The sequence below is a fragment of the Anarhichas minor genome, unplaced genomic scaffold (assembly GCF_050575085.1).
Source record: "Anarhichas minor isolate MPS153535 unplaced genomic scaffold, ASM5057508v1 ptg000011l, whole genome shotgun sequence".
In the NCBI taxonomy this organism is placed as follows: domain Eukaryota; kingdom Metazoa; phylum Chordata; class Actinopteri; order Perciformes; family Anarhichadidae; genus Anarhichas; species Anarhichas minor.
In genome coordinates, this window is record NW_027466457.1 from 9,749,422 (window position 1) to 9,769,115 (window position 19,694).

A 19,694-nucleotide genomic window follows, 5' to 3' on the forward strand; every position below is an offset into this window, starting at 1 on the left:
GTTCTAATTAAATTCTCTGGAAAAAAAGCAAAGTGTTTTCCAAAATACTGAACTATTCCTTTAAGTGAACCCGTCTCATCAGCAATGCTGTCGCGTCAGAGCCCATCAGTGTTAATCCGCCAGTTGGTATAACAGTGTAAAAAAGATTGGAATGAAATGTGACACATGGAGAATGCACTGTCCTACTAAAACAATCACCCTTCGACCTGACAAGAGTCACTTAGCTATTGGCTTCCAACTGCTGACAGCTCATTATTGTTGCTGTGATTAGTTCTGTAATGTTGTAATCACTGACAGCAAATGTTTTGGATGTGGGTGCAGGTCGGGCGAGATCTGTCTCCAGTTTATTCCTCCAGTGTTCTTCAGTGTGACAGTGGCAGTGACGGCCAGATCTGAGACCCCTCCGTCCACACCCCGTTCCCCCGTTCCCCCCTTCTCTTTATGCCCGCTGGTTGTCTGCACAGATCCATCTGCTTCAGGCAGTTGTACTAATCAGGTTATATGGGGAGAAGTAATTCTGTTTGGGGTCTGTTTTCCATTAGATTAATGCACACACACAGATAATACACATGCAGATTTTTTTTAGATGGAAAAAAATAACCATTTGACCAAATTTTCACAGTTTTTAACTCCAAGGTGGCCATTTTGTATTTACAAGTCTTGCACAGTACAGCCTTATCAACCGTGCCGTTGTAACTGTTTATGGCTCAGTTTTATGATTCCTCTCTTCTAGTCTACCTCCCTAATTAATTGAACTACTTCCCATTATACTAGATTATCCTTTCCAATTGGGCATTTTCGAGCCAGGATTGTGGAAACAATCCTGGCTGATGGTCATCATTTATCCGGAGTTGCAGCAGACATTATTTGTTTCTGCTTTTACATGGTCTACGGAAAGTGCAATTACAGCAATTACAGATGAGGAGTCACACTAGCTTCAGGCTATAGACCCATTTTGTCGGACTAATACGGGTTGTGAACCTCTGTTGAACACAATGTTAAAACCAGGACTAATCTTTCTTTTCATTGTTTGATTAATTGTACTGCCACCGTTACTGATTGGCCAATTAAGAGTACAACAAATGAGGATTTGGACAGTGTAATGGCTGAGTGAGGTTAACCGCAGCCTGCATCACACTCTCCATCATGTTTTCTCTGCTTCTTCAGATGGTAGCAAGATGAGCCCGCTGTTCTGCGGTGTCTTTGGATCATGTCGCGGAGAGCAGAATGTGAAAGGCAAAGGTCTCAGCAAATTGTTTCCTCAGCTGTGCTGCAGAGGGGAGTGTTTAGGATAGGCTAAGAATGGAGAAGCCCTTTTAAAGTTGTGTTGTCTTAAACTTTCTCTGCTGTGAGAGTTTTTGTGGCTTTCAGTAACAAATGCAAAGTACGCCACCATTTTGTGAAGGAGAAAAAAAACGTCAGGAGAGGGAATTAGATGTTGTTATCCAAACAACAACAACATCTCAAACTCTGCTGTTTCCTGTGTTCATGATCATATATCATACACCTACAGATTACCAAATTAAATAAATGACCTTTCCATGTCACACATTTGTTATAGGATAACAAATTACGATTTGGCGATTTTTTGGGAAAGAGGAGGTAAAGGAGGTGCTACAAAGACCGGAGTTTGCATCCTGTGAACCGAGTGGATTTGGATTTGGCAACAAAATCCCTTTGTTTAAGTGTAGTTGTGGTTTTTGTGTGATGTTAAAGGAACAGTGTGTAGAATTTTGTTGCATTTAGCGGTGTGGTCGCATATGCGACCAACTGAATACCCCTCCGCTCACTCCTCCCTTTCGAAGACTGCGATAACGTGATCCGCCAAGTGCAACACCTTGCTTACGCCATTCGCCTTGCTCAGAGGCCATGCATACCATAAAAACACTACTTTAAGGTCATCGGCAGTCCACAGTTTTCTCTGTGGCTCATGTTCCCGTACTATCACAAGCGAAAGAAAGATGCTCTTGATAGAAACATGGCGGTGCAACATGGTGAACTCAACAGTGAAAATGACCCGCTCCCAATGTAGATAAGGGCTCATTCAAGCTAAAGAAAACAGAACAATTCTTAGTTTCAGGTGTAACCCAATGAAAACATAGTTATGAATATTATATTCCATTTCTGCAAATAGATCCCCCGAAATGCTACACAACTCCTCGTTTAAGTAAACACGTTGCGTCTTGTGCTTCAACTCACTGTTGACTTTTTCAGTATTAAATAAAAACCACCATCTGTCACTTATCACTTATCACTTGTCACTTAAGTGCTGCGAGTGCCTGAACCGTTGACCTATGCCTCACATGTTACGAGTGGATATTATATTGCAATAGGGAATAAGAGCAATTTCCTTAAAAACATAATTTAATGTTGCAAAATTAATGTATATAAACATAATTCCGAGACAGGGTTTTGATGAGCACATGGTGCAAAGCTAAACCTTTTAGCCAACAACCAAAATTACATCAAACACATAACATAACCTTTCACACTAATTGTAAATGATTTACCGCTTGTACAGATTCAAATGTTTCATTCACATATCATACATTATCCCACATACCTTATATTATAAGTTCCTCATTTCCACTGTTGTGCACTAATTTAACAATAAGCCTCAGACACGACACCAAACAAAACATATTGTAGTTTAGAACTGAGGCGTTCATGCATATTTATGGAGTGAGTTGTTTGTTCCCTGTATCCATCTCCTGACAGCAGTTTTGCAATTATTTATGGATTCCGTGTTTTAAGTGGAACAGGAAGACTATTTCAGGCAATAGCTTTTCATGAGCGCACAACTGCTTATGAAAACATATGGCAAACACAACGCAGTGCTTATTTATTTTATCAGGAAAGATGAATATAGCAAACACAGGCCCGGTGAATGATTGCTGCTTTTATAACGTGTGATCTCTGCTCCCTCTGTTCTGCAGCATCTGAGACAGTATCAGTGAGAACTGAGACTGATGAATGTGAGGAATGTAAGCTGACGTCACTGCACGCACCGTAGCTTCAGTCACATGGCTAGGTAAACACAAGTAGCCGTTTGGCCTGATTTGTGTGTGTGTGGGTGTGTGTGGGGGGCACCAGTGGCTCTGATCAAGAAGACCCAGGAGCAAAGTGTTCCTTCAAGAGAGTTTTTGCTCCGTGTTTTGAAAAAAGAAACAAATGCTTTGTGTATTTTTACTAGGATTCCTTCTATGTTTGAACAGCAGCCCAACAAAGTTTTTTAACAATGTTTTTCTAGCTTGTGGTTGGCCTTAATGCTGTTCTAGATCCTGAGCACACATGCATACATGGACACTATTACTGTACAAGTCTGTATGCACACGCAGACCTGAAACCTGAGCCATGCACAAACATATGTATAGGGACATCATTAATGTTTATTGTACATTTTTTGGAGATAAACTTACAGACATGCAGTGTAAACACGCAAAAAAACAACTTTCTTATAGATACAGAGATGTACTGTAACACACAAACATGCATTCAAACTCAGTCATTTGCTAACAACAGTTGTAGAAAGTGCCTTTACTTGAATAATTCAATGTTATGCAACATCATATCTCGGCTACATTTCAAAAGGGAAATATTGCACTTTTTACTGAACTACATTTATCCGACACCTACAGTTATTAGCTACTACGATGATTAGGATTGTAAATACAAAACATATATGGAGATTGTAATGTCAGATGCAAATAGGGCCAATTAGTTTGCTCATTAATGCAACAATGTCACAACGTTGGGGAGATAAACAGCAGAAATATGCTTTTGAAATATGTGTGCCTCCACAGCGGGCCCGTGAACAATCACTCTGGGTGGTCCGGTGACAGAGCTGTTGTCACGTTTCAGTAGAGCTCTACTGAAACCGTACATCCTGATATACCTTTGCCAAAGGCATAACCGCTGCACGGCACAGTGACAACATATTTTTACGACTGTATCTTTTGGTTATTATCACATCATCCATCACTTGGGTGAGCGAGACAGAGAGCTTTTCGATAGTATATGTTGTGTGGTGCTTGCTAAGAGTCTGTGGGCCCCAGCGAGGGTGTGATCAGAGAAGATGGCTTTCCTTTCACTCATGGAGCCTGCAGCCTATTTCCCCAGAGGACAAACCAGCATCTCCTATATATTATCCCCCTGTTTGCTTTACTCTAAGCCAGGTTTCTAGGAAGGCTATCAGCATGATGGTCCATTTCAAATGGCTCTATGTTTGGCCTCATCGGGAGAAGCCCGCCAGAGTGTGTCAGAGAACGCCGTCTCTTGGTCTCCCGTACCTTCATGGTCCCTGCAGACCCCATGCATTCCTTCTACATGGAGAAATAGACCCCTCTGGGAATTTCACTGACAAAGCAAGCGTTTAACAAGCTAATGGTGGAAAACCTGCCCATGGGGCTGACCTTAGCCTCTTCAAGGGGAACAGGCTCTGTAATGCAAATCCGTCCACCTGCAAAAAGAGGAAGCAGAGATTTATGCTCGCACACAGGTACACATGCTGTTTATTAGCGGCTGGCATTCACACACTTCCATGCATGCACACGCAGGCTTTGAGTACATCAGTCAGTACATGGGTGCTGTCTTGATTGTACATTTATATTTTTACAGCAGTGATTTATAAAGGATGTAGGGATGTGATTTAAAGGCATATGCTTGAGCGGGCAGTCGCTGTCTGTTTGTTTACTGGAGTCCTGTGGGAATCTTGATGGGATTGTAAATGTTCTACGTGCAGCTGAAATAGTGGGGGTCTGATGAGCACAGACAAAAAACTGAACACAGACCTAGCTGAGTCAGGCCTGTGAATAAAAGATGAAATAATGTATGCACTGGAGGCATGCATGAACAAATTCCCATACTGCTTTCATAATGTTGCCGTTGACTGAACTCTGTGTTCTCAGAGTCTCATTCCCTACTAACTGCATTATTAATGCATTATTAAGTTAGATGCTAAAGCTAGAATGGTTGAATATCAAATATAGTCGATTTCAGATGTCACTATTGCGCCAAAACTAACTAAATTCAAAAGTTCAGTGTGTTTGCTTCAGTTCTCATGTCAAGATCAGGTCCAAATTGTTTTGTTATTCAACTGCTCATTAACTTTAAAATCCCCTCTTGACGTAGGTCGCCTCCTCCAAAAGAAATATTGCCTTCTGTCCCAGTTAGACTTATGGCTTCATAAAAACATTTTACAGTGGAACTGTAACACCCAGCCCTGTTGTCTGAGACCTGCACTGTGCACTAAACCAGCTCACATCCATCCATTTATCATTGCTTAAATAAGACCAATGAGCAGCAAAATACAGTAAAATGTGGCTTCACCCTTTTTTTTTTATCAGCCTACGCTCCTTATCCTCTGGCCTTTCATAATGTAATTCATAAATGTGACAGAAAGTCTTTAAGAAGACACATAAATCGATATTACCATTTCCATTTTGTAATGAAAGCTCAGCTGGAAAATACCCAAGTGGCTGAAGCAGGCTGACAGGCTGAATCACCGAGTTGATGGATGATGGGGAAATGCACTCTTTATCTCAATGCTGTCCATCTTTTTGGATGAACATGTAGCCGGGCCAATGACACACACATAAGAGAGAATCTGTTGTCCCCTTGATGGGTATGTAATTAGCCGATCAACAAGCAGGTGCAGTCACCTTTGGGGAAATGTGTTGAACACAGAATGAGTGACAGCGCAGCCTTAATATATTCCAGAGGAAGAAAAGTTAGCTTGCATTTAGTAAATGAATTGCAGCGTCACAAACTATTTGTTGTGACATAGCTTTTTGAAACAAGTGTGCTGTGGCCATAGAGTAGCCACTAGTGTTGTCACAGTTTGAAGCAACTGTGAATTAAACCACACAAAGCCTACTGGCACCTTGCAGACTGAACAGAGCAGAGGCCTGTAAAACAAACAAACTAGTGAGTGCTGTGTTCCCTTCTCAGCTTTCCAGGCCCCAGCAGTAATCCTGACTGGACTATTATACACTAATGGCGTTGGCATGCTGTTTTGAGGTGGGCTGCCAGGTCTACCGAGCCAGATCCCCCCTTTCTAACCAAGTTGAATGTGCGAAGCTGGGAACCTCGAGGAGGAGTCGGTCAGAGCTCATAAGCTAGGAAAAGCAGCGTGTACACAAATAATATTACAAAAGAATAAAAGATTATGCTTTTTAATCATTTACATGGATGAGACTTTAAAACATAGTTTTAGTTTAGTTTAATAGGAGATTTTCGGTTTGTCTTTGGCACATTTCAGGCCATCGTGTTTGATGATTTTCGAGGTCAGAATATGGGGTACTCCCAGAGAGGTTTTCTCTGGGCCACGTCATCCTTGTGGCCGGTGCTTTCACCCTTGGAGACTGACAGATCTATCTCTGGTAGAGCCTCAGACACTGGGTTTCTTCTAGGATCAGACTAAGTCTCTCCCAGGAAACGCAAAGACAAATCCCATCAGTCCCACTTCTGAAATTAGCGGAGTCTGAGTACGAAAGTGTGAAGAGTATGGGAGGGCTAAACAGAGTGCAAATGCAGTTCTGGTGTGTGAACTATATCATGGAATCATATGTATGCATGTGAGCATTGTTAATGCACATGCAATCGTGGTTTTTCTCATTAAGCGTGCATGTTTGCTTTGCAGGCCGGTGCATGAGACAGAGAATGTGAGAGTGTGTGGATGCCAAACAGCTTTTAGGTGTGAGTGTGTTGCTAATCTTTGCATTCAAACAAGTGTGTTCCTCATTCCCTGCACATGGCCCGCTCCGCTTTGGCAGCCCACCTCAATAGTTCCCTTCCCTCCAGCGATGACGCAAATGACCCACGATGACTGACCCCCGCGGTAAAACCTGTAAAACATTAACCAGCTTGAATAGGAATGACTCTCCATACTCTACCCACAGCATGCAGGCACTGAAGGATTTATTCAATTATTTATTTATTTATTTTAAATAGTCCTCCCGGCGGACTGCTGCCGTGCTCAAAGAGGATGTGGCAGAGGAGAAGGAGTCACCTGGACAAGGAGCCAGGCCGTTTGTGTCACAAATGTGTCTGCCTGTACTTGAGTCTTTCCACACTCTTTTCCTGCAGTGTATAGTGTACGGGGAAAATACCCACCCCTATTAATTCATAGCACTTAATGTCTTCTTTCCTTTTGCCTCATAGCATTACTATTGCCTCGTGTCCAATTAACTTCAGAACAGCTTATGACGAGAGTTTTTCAAGGAGGATGATAGTTTATTCAGTGAAAATTCAAGACAGGGAAAGTACCTACATTATGGATCAAAAGTCTAGCTTGTTATAATCTCAGTGAAATGTATGTAGCTGTTTCTGGAGTCCAAATGCTAAATTCAGATATCTGAAGGGCTGACAGTTATAAAGAAAATCTGTATCTGTCTACACCTCAGAGAAAGAAATGGATGAAGAACACCATGGTAGACCAGAGGGTCCAATTATCGAAGCTTCCTGCACTCAAAGCTTAGGTAGCAATTAATGGAGATGTTAAACATTAATGTACACTATTATACTACATAAGTTTCTCCAACTGGTGCAGAAAAACATATTTCATTAGAAGGGATATCCTGTAATTATACATTGTCATGATTCTGTAAAAAAAACTGTATTAAAACAAAAAGGGCAGTTTCCCAAAGGGTGCTATATGGCACTCATCATGAGAATACCTCCACCTGTGGGTGCAAAAGAAGATTACAGCTCACTCTCAGAGCTGTGATGAGCAAGACAGAGTTTACTGTGGCTCTAACAACCATGAAAGTGAGTACGAGGATCTTTGATTGTTGCTTTGATGGTGTCCTTACAGCTAAGCCGCTGTCATTTCTGAAGCCTTCCTATAGCGAGACTTAGTTGAATCTGACCTAGTTTCCTTTTGTCGGCTGGAATGAAAGTGATGTCTGAGTCAAGCATTGCAGATGTCAGAATATCTTAGACAGAGAGCAGTGATAAAAGAACAAAGGAGGAATAAGTAAGAAAATATTCGAGACCTCGAGGCAGTGAATGTCAGTCTGAGTGCATGCGTGTGTGTGCACTTATGTAAGCAGGCACATGTGTGAATTCATGACTTTGCAGACCTGATTGTAAGTTAGAGCACAGTGAGTTCAATTGGACAGAGAGGTGGTGCATTAAACCCCTTGGGTGAAGCTGATTGGAAATCCTGCGGACTGATCTGCTGGCCATTAATTAACCCAACCATACTGTAAGATCAGCACTCTCTCTCTTTCTTCATCCCTTCCCTCAACCAGGAGATCTTTAGTTGGTACTTCTTGTAACCATGTCCTCAATTGACACTGCATTTGGGTCCCAGAGTGAATCCAGTTCACTAACAAGCTAGCACAGCTACTGAAGATCCAAGTAGACGCACGTCAACTCCACTCATATGAAGCCAGTAACGAGGGTCGAAGTAGGACGCGGGAGGCGGAGAAAGAAAGAGGGAGGCAGAGAAGAATGAAGGCCCGATCATGAATGAATGATTAAGAAACACTGCTAGCAGTTATCATGCACTGAGCTATATTAGGACGAAGCAGTTTCCGGTTCCCTTTCCAGACGCATTTAGAAAGGTACTCGGTAGTAAGTCGATGACAGCGGGTCAGACTCATTGCGAGGCTTCAGAACCATCGGTGTGAAAGTGGAGCTCCACTATGGGTTGCTGTCCGCCACTTCACACTTATAGGGAAGTGGTTCTCTGGTGGGAGCAAGTCAAACAACAAGCATATTCCAGTAGTTTGTTTGTGCTTTGACACTGTGGTGTTTACCCAGCACCTCAGAGGCACGGCAGCTTGCTGTGGGCCGTGGCTCGGAGCCATGGTGGTGGACAGGGCATGGCTGCATACTGGCATCCACGCTGCTGCCCTCTTAACACTCTGGGTGAGAGGAAGGCTGGGAGTTTACTCGCCTGGCACTATTTCATTTTGAGTCATGAGAGTGCAGCTCATTTTCAGAGGGAAAAGGGTATATTTTGGCTGGCTGCTTTCTTTGTATGTGTGACAGTTTTTATATCATCTACTGTACTTAGGAGTGCGCTTTTCATTATTTTCCTTTGTGCCTAAAATCTAAACAAACTCTCATCAGTAAAAGACAGGACTTCTTGTCATGACACAGGTTATAATCTAAATCTGTAAACATCCCTCTTCTCCTTAAGCGATTCCATCAGAGTGAACACACCGTAAGAAATTTGGGACAAGGGACAGTCCTTGTTTGGGCAAAAAGACAAAAAATCACCCGAAACTAATATGAGGTTTTCAGTCTGAATCCAGTCTGTATCTTTGTCCTTGTGAAGGTTATTTGTCATCGTTTTGTTTCTGTAAAAAAACCTATGTGTAACTACAGGAAGAATCCTTCTGCCTCAGCTTAGCAATGAAACCATCCGAGTTAAAATAAAGAGGGAATTTTGCACTAAAAAGACTGTAACATTTGGAAAACACTCACTTTATTTGGCTAACTTGCTCAGACTGGAGTCTCCCTCAAGAGGTCAGTTAATCCAAATTAAAGAAAAATAAGTAGTTTCATACTTTTAATGGTATGTAGCCATGCAGAATATACTAGTTAAATTTGTCGGTGTATAAAGATATAAATCTCTGAAAGTTCAACATCTCTTTAAGGACCAATGTCTCGGTAACTCTGTGTGTGAAGACTTCAAAAGCAGAAAACGGTTCCAAAGAAAACTATTGACAGTGAGGTCTTTGGGCTATTCCACAGTAAATGGGACGTTGTTCCTGGAAAGACACATTGTTGTTGAAGTTTGAACCCTTGAGGGTTCCTCTGCAGTTGTAAATTGCGAGAATACAAGTGTGTGAAATCTAGTTAGCAAGTCGTAAAAGCAATGGAAAAATAGTTCAAACTTCCCGTCTTGACACACCAAGAGGTAGTATGAATGCAAACTAGGCCAAACCTATTGGAAAAAAGGGACCAAACCTTAATGCTGACAATATTAGAATCCTTATGGCTTTTCATCTGTGTTAAATAACATCCAGTTTGAATTTAATTCAAATTGACACATTTCAAACATGACCAGTGGTGCAGATGAGGGCTCACATGAGCTCAGTATGATTTTATCATTTTCAATTTAGTTTATTGGCTGCACCTTGACGAAGGTGAACTACACCATTATAATTGCTTTCTCTTGTTTGTTTCTTTCTTTCTAGTATCACTCTGGATCATGAAAGTACAGCAAATCTTCAGAATGCGTTCAGAATGGAGCCAGAGTTCCATAAAAATGCCTTCGACCTTATTGAGTGTGTCGTGTTACTCTGGTAGCTATTGCGCCGTGATTGAAAGACATACTTCCACTTTCAAAGACGCAACGCATTTTTTCTCTTGAAAACTGGTTTCAGTCTCTTATAAATCACCAGTATTGCTATAAGTGAAAGCCACTGCTCGACCTGAGTTATGGGGCGGTAATGAATCTAGCAGAGGGTGAAACAAAGGGCATAACTTCTACAAAGTTGTTATTTTTCCCAGTAGGTGCACTGGAGCTTTAGGACAAAAACAAATCCATTTGGAAATTTTACTGCTTCGGCTGTGTTGTGCTGCCTGGAGGGTGTCCATGAAAAACCAGGAGATCTCTAAGAAATCATTCATGTGTGGTTTTACCTCTTTAGACATAATATTGGCAGTGAACTGTCATATGTTTTAGGTATAATCTTCGTTCTCCTGAAGCAAAACAAGGTAATAAAGTTTGAACAAGTCTTTTTGTTACCAGCCGTGACAGCATGTGGCTGGTATTGTTTTCATCTTGTGAGTCTGAGTCTGAGTGTGTGTGTGTGTGTGTGTGTGTGTGTCATCATGGTAAAATATGGTCATGGAGACACCTACTGTAGCAGGAAATACTTTACCAGGTGTTTATACTCAAGTCTCTCTGTCTGTGGACATATTTGAACAACGTGATAGTGTCACAAGTGCAAGATGCAGTCACGGAGCTTTATATGTGTGTAGCTGAGATCAAAAGGAAGGCCAAGTGTGAAGATGGTTGTGGTAACAAGGTCGGCGGATGATGGTCTCTAGTTTTTCTTGTTTCTTATCAATGTTTATTCTTGTTTGGAAAGCATTAACTAGCTGGAAAAGAAGACGTATATCCTCTTTGTATCGTCATATTTTTCTTTGCTCTTTTATTGGCAATGTACAATTCAGCCTCCGTGAGGTTATTATCTGGTTTTGCTTCTTTTGACTCTTGTGATGGAAATTTCTGCTTTTTGTCTTTGAAAAATAGATTTGTCTTTTCTTGTTTGTTATGACACCGGTGATTTGAAGGCTGGAAGCACTAACACCAAAACCTTTGTTTACTGATCTTCCAGCACTGGTAAAGAACATTCAAACACAGTGGCACCAGACTGCATCCACTGTTTGGTTTAGTAAGTGAGTAGCACACCATCCACATGTATTTGTTGATGAAATGTTTTGAGCCAGTCTCAGAGGAAATTAACTCCACTGTGGCCTGTAAAGTCACTCTGTGCAAGAGGCTATCTGCGGCGCTCAAATTCTATGCTCAGCTTTGATTTTGTGTGTTTCTTTTGTTTTGGCACATCAAAGGCTGCATGTAGACTTCTGTGTAGTCTGGGTCTGTCTCTCAGAGCATGGAGATGAAAGGGTGGGTTACATAAGACTGCAAGACCGAATAGGCTGTTTATGTGTGTGCGCCTGGAGAGCCTCACTGATACTAAGACCTTCTAATGGAGCCGGACTCAGCCGTGACCATAGAGGAGCTGCTGCCAACTCCTTACTTTAAAAGCGAAACCCCCTCGTCAGAGCAGTAAAACAAGACAAGCAGCTCACTGGATGGCTAATATTATCATTCACAGTAATTTACATCTCATACGTGGGCCTTTCACACAGATGATTGCCTGTTTGACTTCCTTTTTATCGAGTATGGTTATATTAATGCATGAGAAGGTACACACACGCTTGACGGAGCTTTAAAGTGACTCACAGATATAATCATGCTTATGATAGAAGAATCCAGGCTCTTCATAGCTGCAGTCCTTGGGCTAGAAAATGGAGCATGAGTGAAGAATATGTTGAGAAAGGGCAACTCCCTCATATTGCATTCAAATAAAAGAAGATCCTTAATGTCAAACTGTGGTAAAGCCGTTGTGCTTCATGAATGGATGTGCATTGTGCTGTGTGTGATTGTAATGATGCTGCCCTTGTTTACTTACTGTCAGGGTCACCACCGTTTTGTGGAGCCATTAGCAAAATTGATTTTCAGGACCGTGATTCTCAATAAAATTCTTACTGCGACCGATCAATATACATTCAAATATACCTTTAGTTTTTTTAAATGTACAAACGAAAATATCTTATAACTACAAAGGTGCGCTCAGTAGAGTGCAGACTCCACCCGGTGTGTCTGCAACGGCCACTGCTGAAATGTTTGATTGAATGAAGACAACCCACAATTGGCTAAGCTCTCATTTTAATCTATGCAGATGTCTGCACCGGCTCTGTGCAGGTGCTCGTCTCCGCTCCGTCTCACAGACGTAACTGTGACTTGAAGCATTTATTGAGGCTTCAAATCTATTTTTTTCCGACAATGCACGTGTAAATGTGAGGATGTTGCCCAATAAAAGGCATGAGATAACGGTGTTTCCGGCTGCAGACCAGTGGCTGAGCGGCGGCGATGCAGTTAGCTGCGTGTGTCGTCATGTTAGCTGTTAGCTGATAGCCAAATACACCGTCCAAAACAATAAAAGTGGGCAAAGTGCTTTTCTCACTGTGTCTCACTTGCCTTGTCTCACCTCACCTGCCCAGGTAGGGGCTGCAGAGTAATGCAGTATCAAATAAAAGGTGTTTTGACAAAGTGTGAGTCACTTTTGGTCCAACAGTATGCAAGATTAGCTGTGGACAGACACAGAGATGCACACACACACACACACACACACACACACTCAGTCACGCAAACACAAGACCGAACTGATTATCTCCTGGCAACAGGAGCAATTTGTTTAGAACTAAGCAGCACTGTTGAAAAACACGCCACAAAACAACACTTCTGTCCAGACGGACCAGTAGCACAGGCGACCGAAAACCAATGTTTTCCTAATGTTTTCTCTCACAGCATGACACAACTCAATGACCTCCTCTGACACAGTACATTACACCTGAATTATCAATTTGGCTCTTATGCTGAGCCCCTTGCCTCAGTGTGTGCAGCCGCAATTTGTCACAGCAACATGCTGGGTTTCTCAGGGCTTCTCAGTTCTGGGGCAGAAAGCCCGAACATTGGGGGGGGGGGTAATGTTGACTTGGCTCTCCTGCAACGTGCTCACCAAAAACCAGTGACAGAGCTGCACTGATGCATTCGGTGACTCCCAAGAAAGTGGAAAACGGGTTTACGAGGCCTGTGGGAGGACACAGTGGCTGGTAATTAGACAGCGTAAAAAGATTCAGCCCCCACCAGACCCTTAGGCAGTGAATAGGAGCTAAAGTAAACCAAACCTGACTGTGAAATTGCATTAGACGTCTGCGCTTAATGGAAAGTGAAACAAAATAGACAAAACCCATTTTTGCATTTACGAGCGTTTCCATTCCCGCCCCCCCACCCCCCCCCCCCCCCACACACACTTCTTCGACTCTTTGCATCACCATCCCTGCTCCTCCTCTTTTTCGCTCCAGCACAGTAAATCTCAACTATGGTGTTGCCTTTGTGCAGAAGTTCTGCTGTAGGACGCGAACAGGAACAGGATGTTCATGACTGTGGTTTGAACATGTCTCTCTTTTCCCACAGATGCTCCCCCGTTCGGATTGGGACCACAAGAGAGGCTCCCGGGGATCACAGGTTAGCACTGTCCACACAAAAAGAGACACACTAGTAATAACAATGATGTTTAACAGCTGACAGGAAAACACACACACACACGCACACACACAGGAACTAGTTCCCTCATCTCTGTCACTCGCCTACACACACCTTTTAAATGACGCAAATAGCAGAAATCCCACCACTAACAGGCCCGTTCACCCACTCATTTCAGCCCTGGTTAAACAGCATGTCCAGAGGTGTCACTTCCCACCAGAGTCCTTGTACTCTTTTAGTCTAAAGGACGCAGGTCTGTGATGTAGCTGGAAGGTGCTGCACAAGCCATTAAAGGCCAGGGAATTGAAACTAGAGGGACTCAGGTGGCACAGCTCGTAGAGGGCAGACACACACAAACACATCCTGGAGATTACCTTTTTCCATCTTTGGGGGGTGAGAATGTGTGTGCGTGTTTGGGGATTGGTGTGTTGAGGTGCCACAGGGCAGAGCTCTGGAGTACATGATGAACAAACATTGCCCTTGGTGTTGACATGGCCATATACAGTATGTTCTGCTATCAGGAGGATATCCTTTAGAAATGAATAGACAATGCATTCGTGCTGACACTTTATGCTGGGGTAGCAATAAAAAGTTGTGGTTGGGGGGTGAATTGGGGCATTTTTTATGAATAGCGTTCGTAACTGTGCAGCGCAGGATTGGCCTTGAAATCAAATTACACACTGTAATGTCCTAGAGATGCTAAGTCTCATATAGCGGTATATCTGTTCCCAGATCAGCCTTACAATATGATCCTCTTTGAGCGGAGACATTTTCAAATAGCATGTTACCCTTTTGAAATATTGTCCAAGGCTCATATCAATTTGTTATGTGGGGTTAGTGCTGTAGGCAAGCACATATTTCTTGATTGATGCATTCCCTAAGCTGCCATTTAGACTCAGTGGTCAGCTCAGTTTTCTTTTTTTTCTTTTTTTTTTTTGGATCGGTGCTCTGCGTTCGTCGGTGGAATCCTGTAATAGTCCAGAGACTGACAAGACGTGTAAGAAGTCAAGGCTTATGTTGGCATCCCTCTCCATCTCATGGCTATTTTCCCTTGGCTCTGCTCTCTTGGACCAGGTTGTTGGTCAGAGAGGCTGGTAGCGCTCGACTACGCCACGGCACCTCGTAGAGTGTGTAAATCACACACTCTGCTCTTTAGCCAGTGACCAGAGCGTTTGATTGATCTCCACTTTGTCACAGTCGCCAACATGCACACATTAGCAGGCTCATTTTCCAAACCGCGTTTTTTTGCGGTGGATGTTTTAGCCTAGGAATTGACAGTGAAGTTATGTATGGAAAGAGCTATTTAAATATTTGTATTCGACTTGAAAACACATTGGTTTTGGAACATTACCCGGGGAGATTATCGGAGAAAAGAGTGTCTGTAGGCCTCGAGTGTCTCGAGACTGTTATTCTAAATTACAGAAAGGCTGGAAGAGTCGTATGTGAAGCAGACAAGCCATGACATTGCAGTCATGTTGAAGATTTCTCAAAATCACTCTGAGCACTTCAAACACTTGGGACCAGCGTTTCTTAAACTGCGGGTTTTTCGAGTTGTTAAAGGTCACTGCCCTTCTTCTGGTTGGCCCCGACATGACAGTCCAGGAGAGTATTTTCTCATTAAATTGGGTCCTGTGGCATGGCTGAATTTAAGGCTGAAAGAGACTGAAAACATTCAACTACCTGAGCTTGTGACCGTCCTCTGCCTGGTAAACAATTGTATCCGCAAATGATACAGAAGCATTAGCAGTTTTCAAACTCCTACCTTTTATGATGTGCGACAGTAAAACACCTCTGAGCTGGTGCCATTTGTCCTTTATGCCAGCATTTCTTGTTTGCTTCTGCCTCTACTGGTCTGTTTGTGTGTCTCTCTAGCTCTGTTTTTTTAATCTTACTTGGTTCCTTTGTTGGAATCAAACCCCCTGAAATATGTGTAAGGAAAAACAAGCCGCTCCTTGGAGATGAGATGGCTGCATGTTCGGGGTCAATTGGCTTGACCTTTCCAAGTAAATCATTAATGAGGCAGTTATTATTGTTTGTTTTGTGTTAATACCCCTCAGATCCCACAGCACACCCCCTTTAATAAAATATGTAATAGTGTGTAATTGTATCCTGGCTGCAGCTGAGGACCTGGCTCAGCACAGCATTGGTTTGTGTTGACAGAGGGGATGTGAGGGGAGTTGGGCATTGGTGGGGGTTTCGTTGGGAAGTGGGAAATACAGTTTTGGCTGTAGGAGCTCAGGCGAGGAGCAAAGAGTGTCTCAGTGGAGTTTTCTGTTACCGTTCTGCTGTGATTCACACTTTATCACCGCTCCGTTAATTCAAGTCGAGAACATCACCAACTCCCAGGCTTCTCTTCAGCTAATCCATCTGGACAGATGTGATCAGGGCCATTACTGCACTGCCACTGAAATACAAAACTGCACGGTAATGATTTTTCAAACATGCAGAGAGTTCTGTGTAAATGAAATCAACCTAAGAAAAAATAATGAATGCACTTAAGTATTTTTTATTTAATATATTCCCCAGCTTCTTGCTCAGCAAATTCCTGTATATCTCAGAGTGTGCGGGGGGTTAATTGCAAACAAGCCCCACAATGTGTGTATCCGTGTGCTTTATGAAGATCCAGAGTTGCTTACATTATTGAAATGTGTTTACTAAGAGAATCAAATACCTTTCGTTCTCCAGTAGGCCCCTGAGGCCTTTGTCCAGTCTCTAGCTCTCCTGTGGGATACATCATATTCTCACCATTGCACAATTTTAAGAAGCTTCACATATCACGGGTATTTTACTTGAGGCTTAGAGGGCTTTATGTTTATATGAGGGAGCCAAGGGGTTAAAAGTGCATTGATTGGACCGTCTCAGAAATTGCAAAAATGTGACCTCTTTGCCTGTGTATTCCATTAATAATAATCATTAGACAGAAGGATCAGTGATGTGTTTGTTGCATCAAATGCACTTCATCTGTCTTCTGCAGAGTTATTTGCAAAAACATGCGGCTGCAGCAGGAACACCAGCAGTCATACTTCAGACACTCAGTGTTTATGCAACAGTCATAGTCCATGCTTGTAATCTGTGATGTGTCACATGAAAAAATGTGTGCATACACATATCTGAAGTTTAAATATTGTAAATGCATGTGTGCATACCAGCATTTAGCATGTACAGCATTGTTTTATGGATATTTTGTTATACATATGTTTGAGTTATTAATTCCTCCAAAACTTTTATATTAAATGTTTCTGGTCATTGACTCATTTCATCGATCTGGTACAATATCCAGACTAAACCGGCACTAAGAGTTATTTGTAATTATTATTTGGTCAATCTTTGGTGCAAATTACTGCAACTACACGCAGAGTAGGGTCTTGAGTACAGAGAAGCTGTGTGGACAAATAGCTTTTCACTCTTCAGGAGTGATTGCTGGTTTGTTTTGACTGGCCCTTGGTTTGGTTTACATGAACTGCTGCGCGGGTGTTAATATATGGCATGTCTATTGACGTAGTGTTCCAAACTGTGTTATTCACTTATACACTGTTGTTAGTCATAGTAAAATGTCATAGCAGCAAGGTTTAGTATATGGCTTGGCTCGTTGAAGAATCATAATAACTGTTTGTTAATGCTGGTAGTCAGTTTTATCAAATGTAGCATGTCAACAAACGCTGGCGGCTTGTGACCGAATATCACACCGATTTTGCGGTAAATTTGTGACCAGGGGTGCTTGGCACAGGGGCCGGATTAGGAGGATCAGTGGGTGTGTGTGTGAAGGGCTGGCATCAGTCGAAACAGGAACTTTCTTGCCTTTTTAAAATCAACATGCCTCCTGGCAGTTAAATGCAGAAGATTGGCCAGCCACAAAAATACCAAATGGCTGCAAGCATGAGAGAATCCACATGCTCCACAAATATTACTTTTTGAATTGAAATAAGTATTTTTCTAAATGACTTGAGCAATGTATTTCACTGCTTTGAAATTGTAATCATCATTCACTTTTCATTCGTTAAGAACACCAGCCCACAGGCTAAAGTGCAGCGCAAAGTGTTGTATGGCTGCTTTATTTATTTAAAGTGGAAGCACACAACTTTTCAACTTCCCCCCCTAGCGTTTCCAAGTGGTTCTAGACAACACAGGACACACAGCATTTTGTTTTCCACGGTTACTTTGGTTGTTACATCTTCTGGAATTTCCGCTGCAAGTGAGAGTACCAAAGAACTACATCGATACGTTTTGGCAACTGGGGATAGCTGATGATAGCTTCTGGGTAAAACAAAAGTGCTATCAATTTCCTGTTTTAGTTGCACAATGGTTGCACCTTCTTTGTGCCGTGAAACAAGCCTTCATTATCCCAGGAGATCGAAAGCTGTTGGCAGATAGAGTTGCATAGTGCAAGCCAGGCTTGTAGGGAGCCAATCGAAACGCAGATGGTGTCATTATTCTGTAGCCATTACATTGTGCAATCATCAATTACTTCATAATGAAAAGTTGAAAGTACAGTTTGTAGTATTTGGTGGCATCTAGCGGTGTTGTTGCAGATTGCAATCAATTGAAAACACCTTCGCTCACTCCTCCCTTTCCAAGACCTGAGCCGCCAAGTGCAGAACCACCTCGCTCAGCGGGCTTCCTTACCATAATAACGTTACTTTAGGAGCAACGGGAGTTGCTGGTGGTACCGCAGCTTTTCATGGCCACCAAGTAAGATTGATACATTTGACTTAGACACAGAAGAATGATGAATCATTTTCAAACCAAGGATAGTGTTGTTTCGATGATCAAAGAGACAACCGTTGTCTTTTTACTCTATAATTTAAGGTAGTTACTCCCAAATCTCCTCTACACAACTCTCGGAGGTGCTGGATCACTGATTAACTCTGAAGGGTCTATTTCTCAGAACAATCTCTACAGAGAGGAGTGTGAGCCAGACAGTTGTTGACAGTTCCCAGATGTGAATGTGTGTTGCTCGGGCTGCATAAAAAGAGAATGTATGCTTATGGAACCATTTAGAGAAATAATTCATCCAACATAATTCAGTATACAGCTTCACTGGAAGGTGTTTAATGGAGTTTACAAACACTGCAGACGTGACCGAGGAAAGAACACCATGGTGCTTTCAGAAAAATGTTACGAATTTTGAAATGCTCCATCATAACATCTGTCCAAAAGCTTTTTTCTATGATACTCACAATGCTGTTTCCCCAGACAGTGGTCAGTGAGTGGGGCTTGTATGAGATCTATCCTTACACAAGTGGAGCCGCTACAGACGTGCCTGTGGCTGATGAATGAAACCGATCATCTAACCTGACAGGAAGTGCTTATATAACCTTATGATATTATGTAACTTGCTCACAATTCAATCTGTTACAGGAGGTCCATTGAAGATTCTTAATTTTTAGTTTGCAGAAGATTTGGAGCATCAGGACTTATCGTCCAGCCAAGACCAACTTGCGCCAGTGATGGTCGGGACTTTACCTTCTTAATCTTTCCTTGCAATCAGCTTTGTTTGATAGCTCAAAGAATCTTGCTCCTCGTCTCACAAACATTCTTTAGATACCTTTCGAGGGAGCATTTTTAAAGGTAGATGGACAGTGTTTTTTGACAGCATGACCTTTTAGATCTTGGCTTGTTTTAGCAGAGCAGGTATTGCCATTTTTTTCAGGTCAATAAGAACAGTACAAATTCAGTGGAAGCAAGATCCCCACCGTGTCCCCAAATCTCAAATGCTACTCATGCACCTGGAGCCTTTCACCACAATTTATTTTTCAATGTCATGCTTTGGGCATTAAGTGGCTTGCCCCCAGTGCAAAATCAAACCGTGCACATCCTTCCCTCCTCCTATATGGCCACTTCAGTCCAATTTTTTAGGTAGTCAAGCTTAGTGACAGTCTTGTGTGTCAGTCTTTGT

General features: G+C 42.4%; 1 protein-coding gene across 2 annotated transcripts in view; it reads left to right on the top strand.

The window, feature by feature from the left end:
• The window catches only part of LOC142947618 (cGMP-inhibited 3',5'-cyclic phosphodiesterase 3A-like), a 63,877-nt gene that overhangs the window by 21,548 nt on the left and 22,635 nt on the right, over positions 1–19,694 (top strand). For both annotated transcript variants that reach the window (XM_076089305.1, XM_076089306.1), the window contains one exon: positions 13,730–13,780. In XM_076089305.1, the coding sequence (XP_075945420.1) occupies positions 13,730–13,780 (51 nt within the window). The remainder of the gene's footprint in view (positions 1–13,729; positions 13,781–19,694) is intronic.